Source organism: Manduca sexta, chromosome 19 (assembly GCF_014839805.1).
Source record: "Manduca sexta isolate Smith_Timp_Sample1 chromosome 19, JHU_Msex_v1.0, whole genome shotgun sequence".
Taxonomy (NCBI): domain Eukaryota; kingdom Metazoa; phylum Arthropoda; class Insecta; order Lepidoptera; family Sphingidae; genus Manduca; species Manduca sexta.
The window spans coordinates 12,299,430-12,315,184 of NC_051133.1; the positions used below are offsets into that span (position 1 = coordinate 12,299,430).

The 15,755-nt window shown below is 34.7% G+C and overlaps 1 protein-coding gene across 1 annotated transcript in view; it reads left to right on the forward strand.

The window, feature by feature from the left end:
• Positions 1–15,248, forward strand: part of LOC115440360 — a 77,144-nt gene extending 61,896 nt beyond the window's left edge. Inside the window, exons 7-9 of the mRNA XM_030164624.2 lie at positions 3,143–3,327; positions 12,045–12,168; positions 14,213–15,248. Coding sequence (XP_030020484.2) covers positions 3,143–3,327; positions 12,045–12,168; positions 14,213–14,311 — 408 coding nt within the window. The 3' untranslated portion in view covers positions 14,312–15,248. The remainder of the gene's footprint in view (positions 1–3,142; positions 3,328–12,044; positions 12,169–14,212) is intronic.
• Positions 15,249–15,755: the final 507 nt, after the last annotated feature.

Here is a 15,755-nt window from a genome sequence, read left to right on the forward strand (position 1 = left end):
ATATTATTTAGAACTTTTTAAGTGAAACAATCCCGTCATACATCATTGTTGCATAACTTTAACCGTTTACGCAGCGCAGGCAACGGAAGCTCTCAAAACTCATAATTTTCCCCGTTTTTGCAACATGTTTCATTACTGCTCCGCTCCTATTGGTTATAGCATGATGTTATATAGCCTATAGCACTCCAGGAACAAAGGGCTATCCAACACAAAAATATTTTTTCAGTTCAAACCGGTAGTTCCTGATATTAGCCATTACTGCTCCGCTCCTATTGGTCATAGCGTGATGATATATAGCTTATAGCGGTCCACAAATAAAGGGCTATCCAACACAAAACGAATTTTTCAGTTGAAACCGGTAGTTCCTGAGATTAGCCATTACTGCTCCGCTCCTATTGGTCATAGCGTGATGATATATAACTTTGAGCACTCCACAAACAAAGGACTATTCAACACAAAAATATTTTTTCAGTTCGAATCGGTAGTTCCTGAGATTAGCCATTACTGCTCCGCTCCTATTGAATATAGCGTGATGATATATAGCCTATAGCTCTCCACGAACAAAGGGCTATCCAACGCAAAAAGAATTTTTCAGTTTGGACCGGTAGTTCCTGAGATTAACCATTACTGCCCCGCTCCTATTGGGTCATAGCGTGATGATATATAGCCTATAGCACTCCACGAATAAAGGGCTATCCAACGCAAAAATAATTTTTCGGTAGTTCCTGAGATTAGCCATTACTGCCCCGCTCCTATTGGGTATAGCGTGATGATATATAGCCTATAGCACTCCACGAATAAAGGGCTATCCAACGCAAAAATAATTTTTCGGTAGTTCCTGAGATTAGCCATTACTGCCCCGCTCCTATTGGGTATAGCGTGATGATATATAGCCTATAGCACTCCACGAACAAAGGGCTATCCAACGCAAAAAGAATTTTTCAGTTTGGACCGGTAGTTCTTGAGATTAGCGCGTTCAAACAAACAAACAAACAAACTCTTCAGCTTTATATAATAGTATAGATTAACAACTGAAGTTAGCTAAAATTGAGTTTCTCGAAGCCGACCACTATTTATGTACTATGTATTTTGAGACTATGCAATTTTGTCGCGTTCGCGATTCACTTTCACTTTTGTTGAGTTTCAGAACGCGATATTCGATCCTCCAACGCGCACGCGAATTTGAACTTTATGCAGCGGTAATAAATTACAAATTGACTCTCCATTTTAATTAGAAAACGTTTGTATGGGAAATAGAAAAATGCTGTTTTGAGGATTTTCCCGGCAATTATTCGAATTTTTCTCACCTTTTAAATCTTCCCTAGACCTCCACGAATAATTCAAGACCAAGATAAGATAAATCCGTTCAGCCGTTCTCGAGTTTTAGCGAGACTAACGAACAGCAATTGATTTTTATATATATAGATTAAGATCAGTTACGTAAAAATAATATTGAATTACTTAAATAAATGATACACATAGTACCAATACTTCTTTGTTTTTGTTACCATATATTGTACCAAGAATAAAACTGTTTTGTTTCTTCTTATAAGAAAATCGTTACGAAAATCATATATCGTTGGATTCGTTCAAACATCAAGGTCGATTGAATAAACTATCGCCTATATCTTTTTTAGAACAAATATCTTCGCGCTTCAATAAATATTCGGCTTGAATTAATATTATGACAATAAATCACATTTTAGGAGAAAAAGATGTGATATAATATCATGCCTCTTTCGCCTCAAGAAGAACTGTTTTTAAGCCTAAATTTATTGAGTGAAATGGAATTACTTCACAAAACCATACTAAATAGTAGTGAATAGTGACTGTTCAGGGATGAATTGTTTTATAAAAAAAAAAGAAAAATAATTTCCTTTACTCCATCAAAATGAACTTAAAAAAGCTAATTGAGGTGAAACTGGGTACAATTTATTATTAGTAAGAATAGTATGAAAAAAAAGCGGCGATAGCCTAGTTCGGTGTGCAACGGACGCCAAGACGAATGTCCGCAGGTTCAAATCCCAAGGGCACACACCTCTGACTTTTCTAAAAAAATCATGTGTGTATTCTTTGTGAATTTATCGTTCGCTTTAACGGTGAAGGAAAACATCGCGAGGAAACCTGCACATCTCAGAAGTTCTCTATAGGAATTTCGAAGGTGTGTGAAGTCTACCAATCCGCACTAGGCCAGCGTGGTGGACTAAGGCCTAATCCCTGTCAGTAGTAGAGGAGGCTCGTGCTCAGTAGTGGGCAAGTGTATAATACAGGGCTGATATTATTTATTATATTATTATTAAGAATAGTATGTAACATTACAATAAATATGAGATATTTATAACCTTTATTAATTTTTTTTTCTGTGAATTCGAAAACCAACCGTCACAAATAAAAGTATGACAAGCCCAAGCCTGGAACGAGCGACGTGTCTTTTTAACCCCCACATTTTTCCGCACAGATCCGTAAGGAAACAGCCAGTGTCAAATAAAATCACTTCTCTCCCAATTATCGCGTTCCGAAACATGCCCAAAATGATTGTGAAATGAAAAGATAAATCCCGAACATTCTAGAGACTTCGAAACGGATACGAATTCCAATAATCAAGGAAGCGACAAATAAAAATACTTGAATTGATTTCAATTACAGTTTCGCTTCGTTTTCTTTTTGTATCAATTTTGAATATTTGAATAAAGAATTATAACAATGTTTAATTCAAAACATAATCATTAATACAGATTTTCCTTTCCCATTATTGTCATCTAACAATGAAATTTATCAGTATTGTTTACATCTATTAGCTCAGCTGTCTTGCTATTTGCTAAAAACAGTATCGCGTGAAAGTTCGAATTAAGAGTTTTAACAAGAAACTATAACGCAGGTAGGTTACTGTCTAGAAATGAATCGTTTTCAAGCAGAAGAGCGATAACTGTACAAGATAGTACCTTTCATCATTTTCATCATTCCGGATACTACATACCGTTTAGCTGGATGACGTCTTGGAGTATTTGTTTAGACTACTGATTGTGTTTTATTTATCACCAATCTGCTTTTCTTTAATTGTATTATCTATAAGATATAGTCTCATATTCATTGTATTAATTGATTTTAATTCAACTTTATGTACAAATTTTTCTTTTCCTAGAGCGGTGGGTACGGCCAGGGGACACTGTTCTCCCTGCGTTCCCGTCGTCGTACAGGCTCATTTCTCTCCCTGGAACTGGCCGGCAGGGGAGCAGTCAGACTAGTCCACGCGGGATCCGGGACGTCCCGGTCTATTTACTTAGCTGTACCATTGTACGACTTCCGTTGGCATCATATTGCTATCAGGTGAGTTAAATGTGTTCTTTTTATTTTAACTTTTCAACTGTCTTAAGATTAAGTTTCCGCCACACCCAAAAAATTTCAAATATTTATCCACTGTCCAATTAGGTTGTTTTTCTTAACAGGCATTATTTGGCAAGAGAATATTATTCAATTACATTTTAAATATTCTTTTCCTGGATGTTGTAGTAGCGAAGTATACGAGAATGTTCTGGGTAAATGAAAATTGCTTTAAATTACCTTCATAGAAAATATTGATTTACATTACCGTCAAACAGAAAGCTATTTCAGTAATTATACCTATCTAGTGTGTCATTATTAGAAACGTAATTATTGACCCGGTAGAATATGTGTAGATGTAAATCAAACTTTTAACTTTAGCATGACTTAATAGGTTTTAAATTAGAACACAATTTTGTTTAACTATTTTAAACAAAATTGTGTTCTAATTTTAATAATAAAATATTTGGAGAAGGATAAGGTCCATACAATTAGCCCGATATTTTCAAAATTCGACAATTGTAAAAAGGGTAATAGAGTTATATTGCATTAAGCGAAGCTAAAGGATATTTGATATCAAAGCAAAGCGAATGTAATATAGCGAATTTTGAGATCTAGCTTTGACTACTATCGACATAGAAGTAATACTATCATTATTTGTGTTCAATTATTTAAATTTCTAATTGTCATTATTATTGCGTCTTATTAGACTTTCGGTCTTATTCATAATAAAACTATCAGAAGTATCGGAAGTTTATCTGGGCGTTATCGGAGGCATGTAAAAAATTGGTATTCATAATGGTTCAATTGCGCTAAAAGTCTCCGATAAAGATGCTTTGATTTATCGAGCCTAACCCCCGTCTTTACACCTATGTTAAGCGTTCGATAGCAAAAATGGCTGACGTCGGTCAGCTGTTTCGAGTTTGACGCTTGTTGCCAAAGTCAGTATGTACTTAGAAGTAAACAACATTTCGACTTTGTAGCCCATCATTTTCGTTTCAAGAAGTAATTTTATTTAGTTACGTATTAAAAATGCAAGCTAGGCTGCTTTAGGTAGAAAAATGTGTCGTCAGAAATTCGATCCGTATTTTCTGGATAATGATGAATTCCGTAAACGGTATTATTTTCCAAACATACGGCTGCATTTATAAATGACTGATAGTCCGCGAAGAGTTGCAGCTTCACCGTATAGTTTGTGGCAGATCACCAGAATTGCAAGTATTAATTAACTGCATTGACATGTTGGGATCGTCATGAGGTAAGTTAATCCTATTCCATATTTATACAGACTTCGGTAAATACGTATACCTAATGATGACCTACTTTTAGATTCGTTTTCTTAATAGATGCAAGATGTTGGAGATCTCTATTGATTATCTCAAGCCACTACCAGTGGTATATGTATGTAGCAGAGTGGAGCATGCGCTCGTATTATATACTGCAGATTATAATTATGCCCCACTTCTTTTCAGAGGAACCCTTGTTAAGGCTGGAATTTCACCATGTAAAAGGCTTCCCATCTATAATTGGTTGTATTTATTACGCCCATATAAAATTAAAATATATGGTGGTGATGCAGCCTGATATTATATAGAAAAGGATATTATTCCCTCGATGTTGTTGTTCAGGTAAGATTTTTAGGAATATGTAAAGTTGTAAATTAAATAAGGTTTTACTTTCTTGCATAAACTAAACTCAAGAATTGTTGTAGGTGACTTGTGATGCTAATCAGATCAGATATATTGTTAGATGGCAAAGCAGCACTCATAACTCCCCGGATATTGCAACAAGAACTTTGGTGTGTGAAAACAGCATTTTCAATGTCTATTTCATGGCATATCTAAAATTTGACAATGTGAAGACTACTATTGTGGCTCTTGCAGTGTTGCACAACATTGCAATTGCTCAAAGAGAGATAAATGCCACAGAGCAGTGTGTCCAATATTGAAGAGGTATCAGAATAAATTATTATCATCATTGACCCAAAACTTAGACTAAAGTTGTTCACACTGAAAGGGAACTTATTATACAACATAATTAAAGTTAGTCATTGTCATTTACTTTTATAAAATGTATATTTTTCTTTTATTAATATATCTCAGTTGTAATTTTTTTTATTCCACTGGAGCTCATTGTCCATCTGAATAGCATGCAACTCTATCTTGTGTTGCACTTCTACTGTTGCAATTTATTCTGCAGATGTCGGACAAACCTGAAATTATGCAATGTATAAGCATTCAACATAATACTCAAATAAAAAAAATATTTATTCAAATATACAACAGTAGTATCCCACAGGATTATAGCATAAAATTGAAATTACTTAATGATGATTTGTTAATACCTCCCTTATATTTCCAGGTGGTGGTGGATTATAATATACTAATGCATCATATGCATGCCTTAATCTGTGTATTGAACAAATTGTAAATCATATTTGATTATATGTTGACTTGTCATAAGAGCCTTTTATATGCCTACATGATAAATAAACGTTTTTATTTATTTTCTTTGTTATTTTAACTACATAATAAAGACCTCAAAAATATGTTTTACTTATGACTTACCTAAAACATGATAATAGCATAAAACGGATACATACATATCCTTTATATTTTCTACTGGAAATGGGGTCTGAGGAGGCACAATGAGTATGATCTAAAAAATAAAATTGATTTATTCCTTGTATACCTATTTCAATGTGCTGTTTTAACTTTATTATTTGTGCTGAATGCCACCAGAGGACATAATCACTATTGTATATTATCCTAATATTTTATTTATATGAATATTTTAAGAGTGGCTATCGTAGTGCGTATTGTTGGACATGCGCAACGCAAGAGTAGCAATATTACATTTCAATTAACACAGCTCCCCCAAATGAATCTACGACACCTACATGAAATTGTAGTTCGTGTCGATATTTTATGTTCAAGAATATGAACCCGCTCCCTAACCAATTTTTTTAACATAATCTTGTAAAAAAAAATAATAGTAACGCAGGCATGAAGAGCGCAAACGTTCAAATACAGAAAAGAGCTGCACCAATCTTGTCTTCCTCCTACCCCTTTTTACTTCTCTACCATTTTATCGCAAATTGCTGCCTTCGTTGTTCCAAGTTTTACAAAGAGTTTCGAGAACATCATATAATATATCTTCTTCCTGTATTTATTTTGTTTACTTTGTTGACAAATGCCATTGTGACAATGGACTGATATTTTTTTTATTGTCTGTTTCCAGAGACAAAACTTGGTAGTAATTGGTAGAACTTATTTTAATTTTTTTTTCTACGTAATGGTAACATTGTGCACATTTAAAGGCCTTTTTGTTATCTGACGTTTATGAAACCATTATGAATAAGAAATTTTATCGAAGGCTCGATAAGCTTATAGGACGTTTTAACTATTTGAGATTTATACCTTCGATAAGGGTTTTATTATGAATAAGACCATTTGTCTTTAATCTAAAGTGAAACGAAGGACGTCTATAATTCGGACAATATTTATTTTTATTCCTTAATTTAATAAAATTCGCGTAAGCTGCTCAAGTTAGAAAATAAGGCAATACGGCAAATTAAATAACATGGTAAACTCAATGATACACCAGCGACGCTTTTAATTATCCCTTCGCAGATATAGGCGTGAACATGTAATAATACTTTCCTTTGTACACAACACAAATTGCGATTCAGCAAAAATACAAGACGCAAAAACAACCGTTTCCACGTCCCTTGAATTTTAATAAAAGCCATTCACTGCTCATGACACTTCATTACACATTCTTTTTTCTAATCTCGCAAAACAACTATCTCTTGTAAACAAAGGAGAAAAAGTAAAAAAACGTGTACAAAATAAGCATTTTTATTCATGACGGCGTGTACAATTATATAAAGGTTAAAAATTAACGAAGCCTTTTATTTTTTGCTAAAGCAAATTCGAGTCCCGATGCGAACGAAATTATAAAATTGTACCCCTAATTGGACGTTTAAAATGCTGTCTGTAGACAGCTGACCTAGAGAGGATTTCGTTTAACAAAGATCAAATGCTTTGAAGTTAGTTACTTCTTTACGTTACCAACTAAGGCTGAGTATTCCTTAATCAGCTAAGGTGATGTAAGTTTGGTATTTTTTTTTATCGCAGGAATCAGTACGGGGAATTTAAAACATTATTTATGTGGGATATTGTAAATAAAAGATTTTTCTTCACTTTGTACTTGTTTTATATTATTTTACAATACACGTCTTTTTCCTTGCGTCTTAATTCTCCATACTTGTAACTACTCCCATTTTCAAAAACATCCTCCTTCTCGCTCACACATTACACATTCCGTTTCACGCATTTTTTCATCAGGTCAGCAGAACTAGAAGTCTTGTTTGGTCCTTCTGTTGTGTCATACAGCTTTTCAACATCATACCTGTCGTTTCTTTTTACTTTGACAACCCTGTATGGCCCCAAAAACTTAGGCTTAACTTTCTGCCCTGGTCCGAATTGCGTTCTCTTAATAGCCACTAAGTCATCTAGCTCATAAGATGAACTGGGTTTTCTCTTCTTATCATATGCTTTTTTATTCTCATCCTGCATTTTTTGGATCTGCTGCTTGGCTTCTTGCCTTAAGCTTTCTCTACTTTCATCATAACTCTCAATAATTTCTTGTTGTAATAGTTCCATCACTTGAATGTCTTCTTTACATCTCATCTTCGTTCCAGTTAGCAACTGAAAAGGTGAAGTATTTATTGCTCTTTGATAAGAGCTATTTATAGCTCTCTGTACTCGACTTACATGTCTATACCATAATGACTTGTCCTCTAAACACAGCTTTGTTAACATGGGAATCAGAATCCGATGAACTCGCTCTACCTGACCATTTCCACGTGGCACTCCAGTCGTTATCTTTATATGTTGTATATTTTCATCCTTACAATACGCTTCAAAATCTTTACTGGTGAATGCTGTGCCTCTATCAGTTATGATTCTGGATGGATTACCAAAAGTTTGCTGGTGAATCTGTAGTTTCATGAGTACCTCTGCACTTGATGTTGACTTAGTTGGGAAAAGCCATATAAACTTCGTAAAGGCATCTATCATTGTAAGAATATAGTTATATTGCTTCCTTGTTTCAGTAAAGGGTCCAATATGATCCAAATGAAGGGTATGGAAAGGAATATCTTCTTTGTTAATCGGGTTAAGATAACCTTCTTGCTTCCCCTCCTTTCTTGTTGCGAGTAAACAGGGAATACAGCTTACGACCACTTCTTCAATCATTTTATTCATATTCTTTAAATAATAATCCTTTCCTACTACTTCTTTCATTTTTCTGACTGAAAAATGCCCTTTTTGGTGAATTTTCCGTATTATTTCTTTCTCTAGACTCCTAGGTACCACCAATCGCTTCTCTTCACCCTTGTACAAAATTCCATTATCTAACCAAAAATCGCAATACTGTCCGCTTTTCAGTATTATCTCTCTGATAGCCTTAAGTTCGTCATCAGCCTCCTGGCCTTTCCTTATCTCTTCTTGCAAACTTACAATTGTAGCCACAAATGGGTTTCTGCTCAGGGCATCAGCGTGCTGCATTTTGTGCCCGGCTCTATGTTCTATCACATAATCATATTCGTCCAATAGAAAGACCCACCTGGCCACCTTTGGAGTCAAGTCCTTTTTCTTTAATGTTTGTTCAAAAGCTTTACAGTCAGTTACAATTTTGAAATGTATACCATATAAATAATGTCTAAACTTTCTTACTGCTTCAACAATTGCAAGTGCTTCTAACTCATAACTAGAGTATCTGCTTTCAGCTTCAGTGGTCTTGCGGCTCATGTAATGAACCGGATGAAGTTCACCTTCTGGATGCAATTGCAACAATATAGCTGCTAACGCACAACTTGAGGCATCAGTGTGCAACTCGGTTGGTAGGTTAGGGTTATAAATCTTTAACACTGGTTCACTGGTGAGCATTTGTTTTAATATATTGAAAGCATACCTTTGCTCATCCTCAAATATAAAGGGAACTCCTTTTTCATTAAATTCGTCAAAGGTCTGGCTATTTTTGCATAATCTTTTATATATTTCCTGAAATAAGAGGTTAAACCAATGAAACCCATGATTTGCTTAATATTTTTAGGTTCTGGATACTTAGCAACTGCCTGTATCTTGTCAGGGCTTGGTCTTATTTCACCATCTTTAATTAAATGTCCAAGATACTCAATCTCGTGACATACCAGCTTTGCTTTCTTCCAGTTGATCTCCAATCCATTCTGTGACGCTACATCTAGAACCTGTCTGAGCCTCTCAACAGCTTGGGCCTCGGATACCGCTGGTATAACTATATCATCAATAAATATTGCCATAACGCCCTTCGCAATCAACTCTCTAAAAAATTATTGAAACAAACCTCGAAAAATATTTAGGTGATATGGACAGACCAAATGGTGCACGCAAAAACTCAAACTGTCCATGGTGAGTTATGAAAGATGTATAAGGTACAGATTCCTCACTTATTTTGAGATGGTAAAATCCATTCTTTAAATCTAACACACTAAATATTTTAGCATCTCCGAGCTTATCAATCAAGTTATCAATAATTGGTAATGGAAATTCATCTTTTATTATTTTCTTATTTAGTTGACGATAATCAATACAAAGCCTCGACGAACCATCTTTCTTTTTTACCAAAACTATTGGACTAGCATACTCTGAAAAACTTACCCGAATTATTCCTTTATGAAGCCACTCTTCTACCAATTCCTCTACTATTTTTTGCTCCCCTATTGATAACCTTCGGGGTCGCTGAGCCACAGGAATATCATCCTTCAATATTATTTTCATCTGGATAGGGGCTTCCTTGATTTGGTTGGGCCTGTATTCTTCTATTAAACGCGTGACCTCCGTCTTTATATTGACGTTGGAAATGTGACCTGTAACTTCACAAACACTCATACAACAATTCACCCTCGCCAACCATTCATCATCTTGTGTCAATAATAGCACAGCACCTTCACGTACTACCATAACAACGTTTTTAAGAAACTCTTGGCCAATTATTAACCTATACGGCATTGATTCTTTAGATATTACATGAAATATAATATTAGAATAACAATGTCCATCTACACTTATATTGACGAAAACTTTTCCGCACGATTTCACTTTCGCGAGACCGAGTCCAGACAATAAAGTCTCATCATCTACGCACTGCACTTTTAACTCTTCACATAAGTCTTCAGACATCAGATTTACGTCGCTGCCGGTATCCACCAACGCATCCACAATGAAATCTCCTAGTTTGACTGCCTTTAACGCGTTGTTACTTAGTATTTGCCGACTTTGTTTATTGTTTACAACTTCCATGACAGCTCCGCTGACGTTTTCTTCATATAAATCATGGCCGATCACTTCGTCGTTTTGATTGGTCAACGCTTCGACCATACCAACATGTTTACTGGGTTTTGATTGGCTAACGTCACAGCGCTGCTTTAGCGACGGTCGTTGTTGATACGTCGATCCACTTGCCACATGCTGCTGTTTTGCCGACGTGACGTTGCCACTAGCGCCAATGTTTGCCTCTGTCGCCGTGCATTTGGTTGAAATATGGCCGAATTGGTTGCATTTAAAACATTTTAGACCATTTCGGCATGCGCTTGCTACATGATTTTTCCCGCCACAATTATAGCAGTGGTAACGCGAAGTAATCTCGGCTTGCTTCACTGCAGGTCGTTCTACATGCTTGGCTGATTTCTTCTTAATCATTTCATATATCGCCAATTTCTCTTTAAACGCCGGGTACGTTGCCGCACCATATAATATGCTCTTATTAACTTCCAAGTCCACGATTCCATCGATGATGTACTGAATGGCGATATAGTCTGGGAATTTCGCCCTCTTACCCATCTCCTTCATAATTAACATGTATTGATAAAAGGACTCTTCTTTTCGCTTTTCCGAGCTGCCATAAGCTCGTGCATCTCCTTTATATTGGTTGCGTCTGGAAATTCCTTTAGTATGGCCGTCTTCAACTCATCATAGGTCTTGTGCACTCTTTCAGTTTTCAGCCATAGCTCAGCAGTTCCCGTTAATGATCTCCGGGCAATTACAAGACGCTGTTGCGGCGTCCACCCGAAGATTTCGGCATTATCGTCTAGATCTTGCGCCCACTTAGACGATGTATACGCGGGATCTTCGCCGCTGAATCTTATCATATCCGGCACGAATAATTGGGTTTGCACGTCTTGTTCCGCCATTTTTCTGCTCTTCGTCTTTCGCAGTTTTACGCCTTAATCTTGCTAAACAATATCCCGGACGAGCCCCCAAAATATGTGGGATATTGTAAATAAAAGATTTTTCTTCACTTTGTACTTGTTTTATATTATTTTACAATACACGTCTTTTTCCTTGCGTCTTAATTCTCCATACTTGTAACTACTCACATTTTCAAAAACATCCTCCTTCTCGCTCACACATTACACATTCCGTTTCACGCACATATTACGTTCCGTTCATCCTACATTTATATCAAACATAGTCAAATTATCTTATATCAAATATATGTAGTTATTGCATTACAAAATCTATTATCATTCAAATAGTTATCACATCACATCCTAATTTGTTTATCAGTTCCATAAAACGCTAGAATTTCTTGGAATATTACACGACTTTTTATCACTTCTATCTAAGAAAAAAAGCCCTCAACTTCTACTCTTACGTCATTAGCATTTTCACCAACAGTGTTCATGATGACAACACGGTCCGGGCATTCGTCGACTGCCGATGGTTAAGGACTGATGTCCTCGAGAAGGATGCTCTGGACACCCCCAGGGACGCCGATCTCATCATAGGATATCTATTTTCGGTGAGTCAACAAGTTATTAATCTATTTGCAGATAGCTTTAGTGAAGTTGTAGAATTATTCCATGAACAGATGAAATTTATCTTCTAAGAAACATTTCGCAATTTATTAAATGTTATGTGTCTTTGGTAGTAAACCAATATGAGTTTAGAGCGTTTGACTCTTAATCAAAGATATCTAAAGGAATTCCTCTACATAATTTCATTGAAAACATTCCGTTTGCTGAACGAGTTTGGGAAATATTATATTCAAAAGCACCTATTGGAAGTTTGTTTATTGTATATTACTTATAATTTCGCATATCCTGAAGTTTTAGGATTTTATTGCTTGATAATTATAAAAATATTAATGTATGTTATTAATTGGGTGTAGTATATACCTAAATAGTTCTTAACTGTTGTTTTTCCATCATCGCTTTGGTTATTCAAGGCACTACTGAAATTAGGCACAATACCTATTCAAAACTAAGTGGATCTTATGAAACCATGTATGTTTGCTCAAGACCCGCGTGTTGGTTTAGCTATTTCGGGTTCTAATTCTTTCTCTTTACCAGTTGTGAGTTTAGCGAATTGTGTAATTAAATGAATGAAGTATATATAATACGTTGTTTTTTTAAGTATTAAATTATATGTCCTTTGCTAGATTATTTTTAGATTGAATTCTGAAGGATAATGATTTCTTATGTTTACGCGAATGTGATACATAAAAATTAAAGTAATATTCGGATTTTATCGCGGTTTTAATACTTATTGAATTTTGAAGACTTGTTAGAAATAGGCAAAATGTATTGCCAGTAATTATATAAAAAAATGTGCCATTTACTAAGTTAATTTAAAATTAGAATTCCAAGAGATAAGATATAATTAAGAAAAGTAAGTAAGATATAATTAGATTAGAATTTCTAGTAAATTTATCCAAAACAGAAATGTTAAATACTGACAGATAGCGGACATTGATAAAGTACAAATATTTTCTTTTGAAAAGTTAATACGTATATGTTATTCTTCTTAAATATAATAAGTTTCTTTAAACTACAACGTACAAGAGCATTCCAAACTCAGGTTTTATACGACGATGCTCGCTATCTGCCTTTTAAAAATGCATTGAAAATAAATTGTAATTTACCACATCCTCTCAGCCGTATGTGCAATCTTCAATCTCTCCAAAGTCAACAAATGATTAAAAATGGAGGTGGTTTTCATCCAAAATATATTATGTTACGGACTTCCAAATATTTTCCCCTCTTATATCTTATTTTTCTTATGGAAATTAATAGACCTTAGATTGGAGACGTTAGACTTTATTAGTGAGAACACAGTATTAGATTAGAATGATAAAATTCCAAAATTTACTGATTCCGATTTTGCTGTGTGTTGCCGCTAGAACTAATTTAAATTCAGGATGGTGAAAAAATCTGTTTTTGCCAGCTTGAGTATGTAATCCCAAATCATTATTAGTCCTCGCTTAAGCTACGCCTTAATCGTATAGGTGTGTAATGATACGATTGTAGTGCTGAAGTAGCGGGTTCGACCCCCGGTCGGGCAAAATGATATTGGTTTTATTTACTCAGTATCAGCCCGGAGTCTGGATTTTTGCCCGATATAGCGATAGACTAAGTGAGTGCAATGGCTGTGCCTCTGCCTATCCCTTCGGGGATAATAGGTGTGAGTGTGTGTGTATTTTTAGTCCCCCTGTGTCGAAGGGTCGAACAACCCGATTCCTGTCGGCTTCTCTTTATGTAGAATTCCTGTAGAATCTAATTATTAGCAAAATATACAAGTCGTTTTATACAAACATACTCTGAATGTTTCACATAACTACAAAGCTTAAAAGACTATCACAGAATTTATTTGACATACAAAACTGCCATTAATATTCACCACCACGCGCACAAGTTTGCGAATGGTTCTGTCGAAAGTATCAAAACAGCGACAGCTCACTTTAATCCACCCCTTTGCTACCATACACCCTATTCTATGCACCATTCGACTTAACCGCTTACATAATCTCACGATAACACGTTATTAACTCATAATTTTGATGACAGGGAGATCTAGAGCAGCTGGTGCTCGTGCCAAAAGCCGGACAGGCCCACAAGCAATGTTCGAGCCAAGCCGTCGGTGTATTGACTCCGTATGTTTCATAAACTGTTGGGTAAAATGACAACGGTTAACAACTTTACCTACTGATGTGAGTAGTCTTGGTTCTTTTGCTTTCGATTAGGATGGTAATAGCATTGAAAATTGTACGAACAATGTATTTTGATAATATTGATTGTGGTGTATCCGATATCTGACTGTTATCCCACAGGCAATACGTAATGCGTTTAGAATATTCACTAATAGAATAACATATTTGGTTTGTGTAATTTAATATTTTATGAAATATCGTGATTCGTTTTGTTAATAGGGGTTTTGTTACATTTGTTATAAAGTATAACATCGAAAGTTTCAGAATCAAGACTTTTATAATTCTAAAAGATATGGAAAATATCTACTTATGGAATGTCCATTTTATTGACAAGTATTTTAGACAAAGTATATTTTCTCATATAAAAAGTGTCAATAGAGTTTATGTTATGATAAAACAGATAACTTATTGAGATACTCGGGCTGGACATAACGTCTGAAATAATAAGATCTTGTCCAAACACGATTTTGCTTTTGACATATTGAATTATCGCTTGCAAGTTTATTGTATTACCTTAGAAATGGTTTTGCGAAGATGTGTTTATTTTCTTTATAAATGTTATAAATTTTAGATAAAATTATTTATGAATCTTTTAAATTGCAAAATAATTAATGCAAAGTAACATCTAGTTAGAATATTTTCTGTAAGTGAAGCAACAAGCAAGGTATTTATAGTAAGCTTGTCTGAAAAACAAATTATACTGTAAAAAGTGAATGTAAAGTTAGGAATATTGTATTGTTCAACAGTACCGAAAGGTAAAAATACGATCTCGTTGAGTGTGATGTTTCTTTTGAAAATCATCATCATCATCATCAGCCGAAGGATGTTTATTGCTGAAGATGGGCCTCCCCCAAAGATTTCCACATCGACTTACTGGAAGCGGCTTTTGAAAATACTCTTAATGAAATGGAATTTATGAAAATCAATAATAATGTAAGTTCAATATAAAATTGTATAAATTAGGACCATTGAGATGTATAGGAATATAATTATGTTTAAGAATATCCATTGCTTCGTTTACTTGACTGATTTTAATGATCAAATGTAATAGATATTGGATAGGTTTTTGCAAGGGTCTTTTTTCTTGGAGTTAAATTATCTTAGAAATTCAATAACGAAAAAATAAATTATTAAACTGACTACGTTATTGGCTTGTTTAATGTTGTTTTTGGTACACAATATACATTACGAACTATATTATACACATTAGAAGAATTGCCTTTTTTATATTGTTCTTTCGTTAACTTCATGCAAATTGAACAATTACTATTTGATGTTTTATTTTGTATTTTCCACATTTTGCCTCCTGTAAAATATGTTTTCGATTCAATTACAGCTTACAAATAAATATACATACGATCTGAAGTGTTTTCGATTTGAGTATTTGTAAAACAGATCGT